General features: G+C 39.9%; 1 protein-coding gene across 1 annotated transcript in view; it reads left to right on the forward strand.

Annotated features, from left to right (window-relative positions):
* Positions 1 to 1,506: 1,506 nt before the first annotated feature.
* TM4SF1 (transmembrane 4 L six family member 1) overlaps positions 1,507 to 1,849 on the forward strand; it is an 8,103-nt gene continuing 7,760 nt past the window's right edge. The window contains exon 1 of the mRNA XM_009699821.1: positions 1,507 to 1,741. Coding sequence (XP_009698123.1) covers positions 1,565 to 1,741 — 177 coding nt within the window. The 5' untranslated portion in view covers positions 1,507 to 1,564. The remainder of the gene's footprint in view (positions 1,742 to 1,849) is intronic.

Consider the following 1,849-nt stretch of genomic DNA (forward strand, 5'->3'; position numbering starts at 1 on the left):
GTTTTCAGTTGAGGAAGCCACCTCCTTCTGCAGAGGAAACTTGCAGGGTGATGTTTATGCCTGTTTTAGTCATCAGAGGTGAAGTGCACCAGAATGGTAAGCCTGTGTTTCTACAATTGGAGGATATTTCTCGTAATGACGGAAGTCTCCAAGGTCAACAACTACAATACCCGGAGAGGTTGCACACAACCACATCTGCACAAGGCTGCTCCCCCCCCGCCCTTTCTTTTTGTGCGCGCACTCACTCTCTCTCAGCTTAAGCATTGTTCACATCACTTGCAAGAATACCATAGATTTGATTTGAACTTCTGTTTACAGTGTTATTTAGCTGTTTTAAAAAAAAAAAAAAAATCCACCCCAAAAAAATGAATGAGTATTTTTCCCCTGAAATAATTGAAGAAGTCTCACTACAGTCTTCTGATATCTTGTATATTCCTGAACTCAGTTTGTCTAGCTACTGTTTTTGCAATGAGAATTACATTGTATTGTGATGGCAGCAGCAGCACCTCCTGAATCTAGTCTGGGCCTGTGCATTTCTGAGTTATCTCCTATCATCTCATAGTAGTGGGCATGGCAGCTCGTGCCTCTGTCTTGAGCCGTATGTATGTGAAGAAGAAAGCTTTTGGCTTTTTTAGCAAAACTTGCATGAGGGAAAAGAGGGAAGGCTAAATCTTAATTTTTCCAGGTCACTTGGTATCTTCATTTGCTATGCAAGTTAATGTTAATGGTACATGTAGCATGAACCCCCCGATGTAATACATTTCTCTCTGGGGTTTTTCTTTCTTGTGTTTCTATACATGAAATTTCAGTGCAAGGACTGTATTTTAGAATCCTCTTTTTGAAGCAGTATGTTTTACCAGTGTTTGCTTGGTTTAGCTTTAACAAGTGGCTGTTAATCTAAATTCAGCTTGTATTCTCATGGCAAGAACAAGGACATTCCTGAGAAGCCTACCTGTCCATTTTCTTTGTTTTCCAACCTACTGACGAGGTTTGCTCTTATTCCATCAACAAAATAGCAAAATAAGAGGTTGCTCTACATAATCTTCATTGCTGTAGACCTTATTCTATTTATACCCCAAACTCTGACTCAATACTGTTGAAGTCAGCTGAGTCTTTCCCTGGCTTCAGGTTGTTCTGAATCAGTCTATAAACCTAAAAGTCAAAGGTGCTTCTAACAAAGAAAAAAACCACCTTTTTCCTTCAGTCCCTAACAGAACTTGTGTTGTGGTTTAAGCCTGTTGTTCATTTCTAATCATGGTCACTGGTGATCATTCCAAGCATCATCTATTAGAGTGAAATTACCTAGTATTCAACATTTCCTTGATTGCATTTAGTTTGTTAACAGCTATTGCATTTTAAAAGGGTGGTGGCATTCTGCCATCCCTGTTCCCTCACTCTGCAATTGGGAATGGTAATTACGAAGACGTGTAAACATCATCCAGGTAGCTAGGTAACCCTGAGTATTTAAGGAGGTGAGAATAAAGGCTGATCTTCTTTTAGGTGTGGACAGGGATGAGAGAGGTTGGATTGGACTAGTGAAAGAAGGATTTGTAAAGCTGAGGACATGTGTTTTGGAAGGTGTGCTAGATGTATTGGTTACAAGTTGCTCATCCTTGCCTTGCTCAGCATCGTGGCCAACATTTTACTTTATTTTCCCAATGGTGAAACAAGATTTGCTTCAGAGCATCATCTCGGCAAATACGTGGAGTGCCTTCACGGCATTCTAGGTGGAGGTTTTTTGGTAAGTAATGAGCTAGTGGTTTCTTTCAAGTTTATTTTGGAGCTACTTGGTATTACTGTTTCTTTACCAGTTACGTTAATTTATTGATCAAGTATCTTGTCAGCAGGA

This window comes from Cariama cristata, unplaced genomic scaffold, assembly GCF_000690535.1.
Source record: "Cariama cristata isolate BGI_N322 unplaced genomic scaffold, ASM69053v1 scaffold43930, whole genome shotgun sequence".
NCBI classification, from domain to species: domain Eukaryota; kingdom Metazoa; phylum Chordata; class Aves; order Cariamiformes; family Cariamidae; genus Cariama; species Cariama cristata.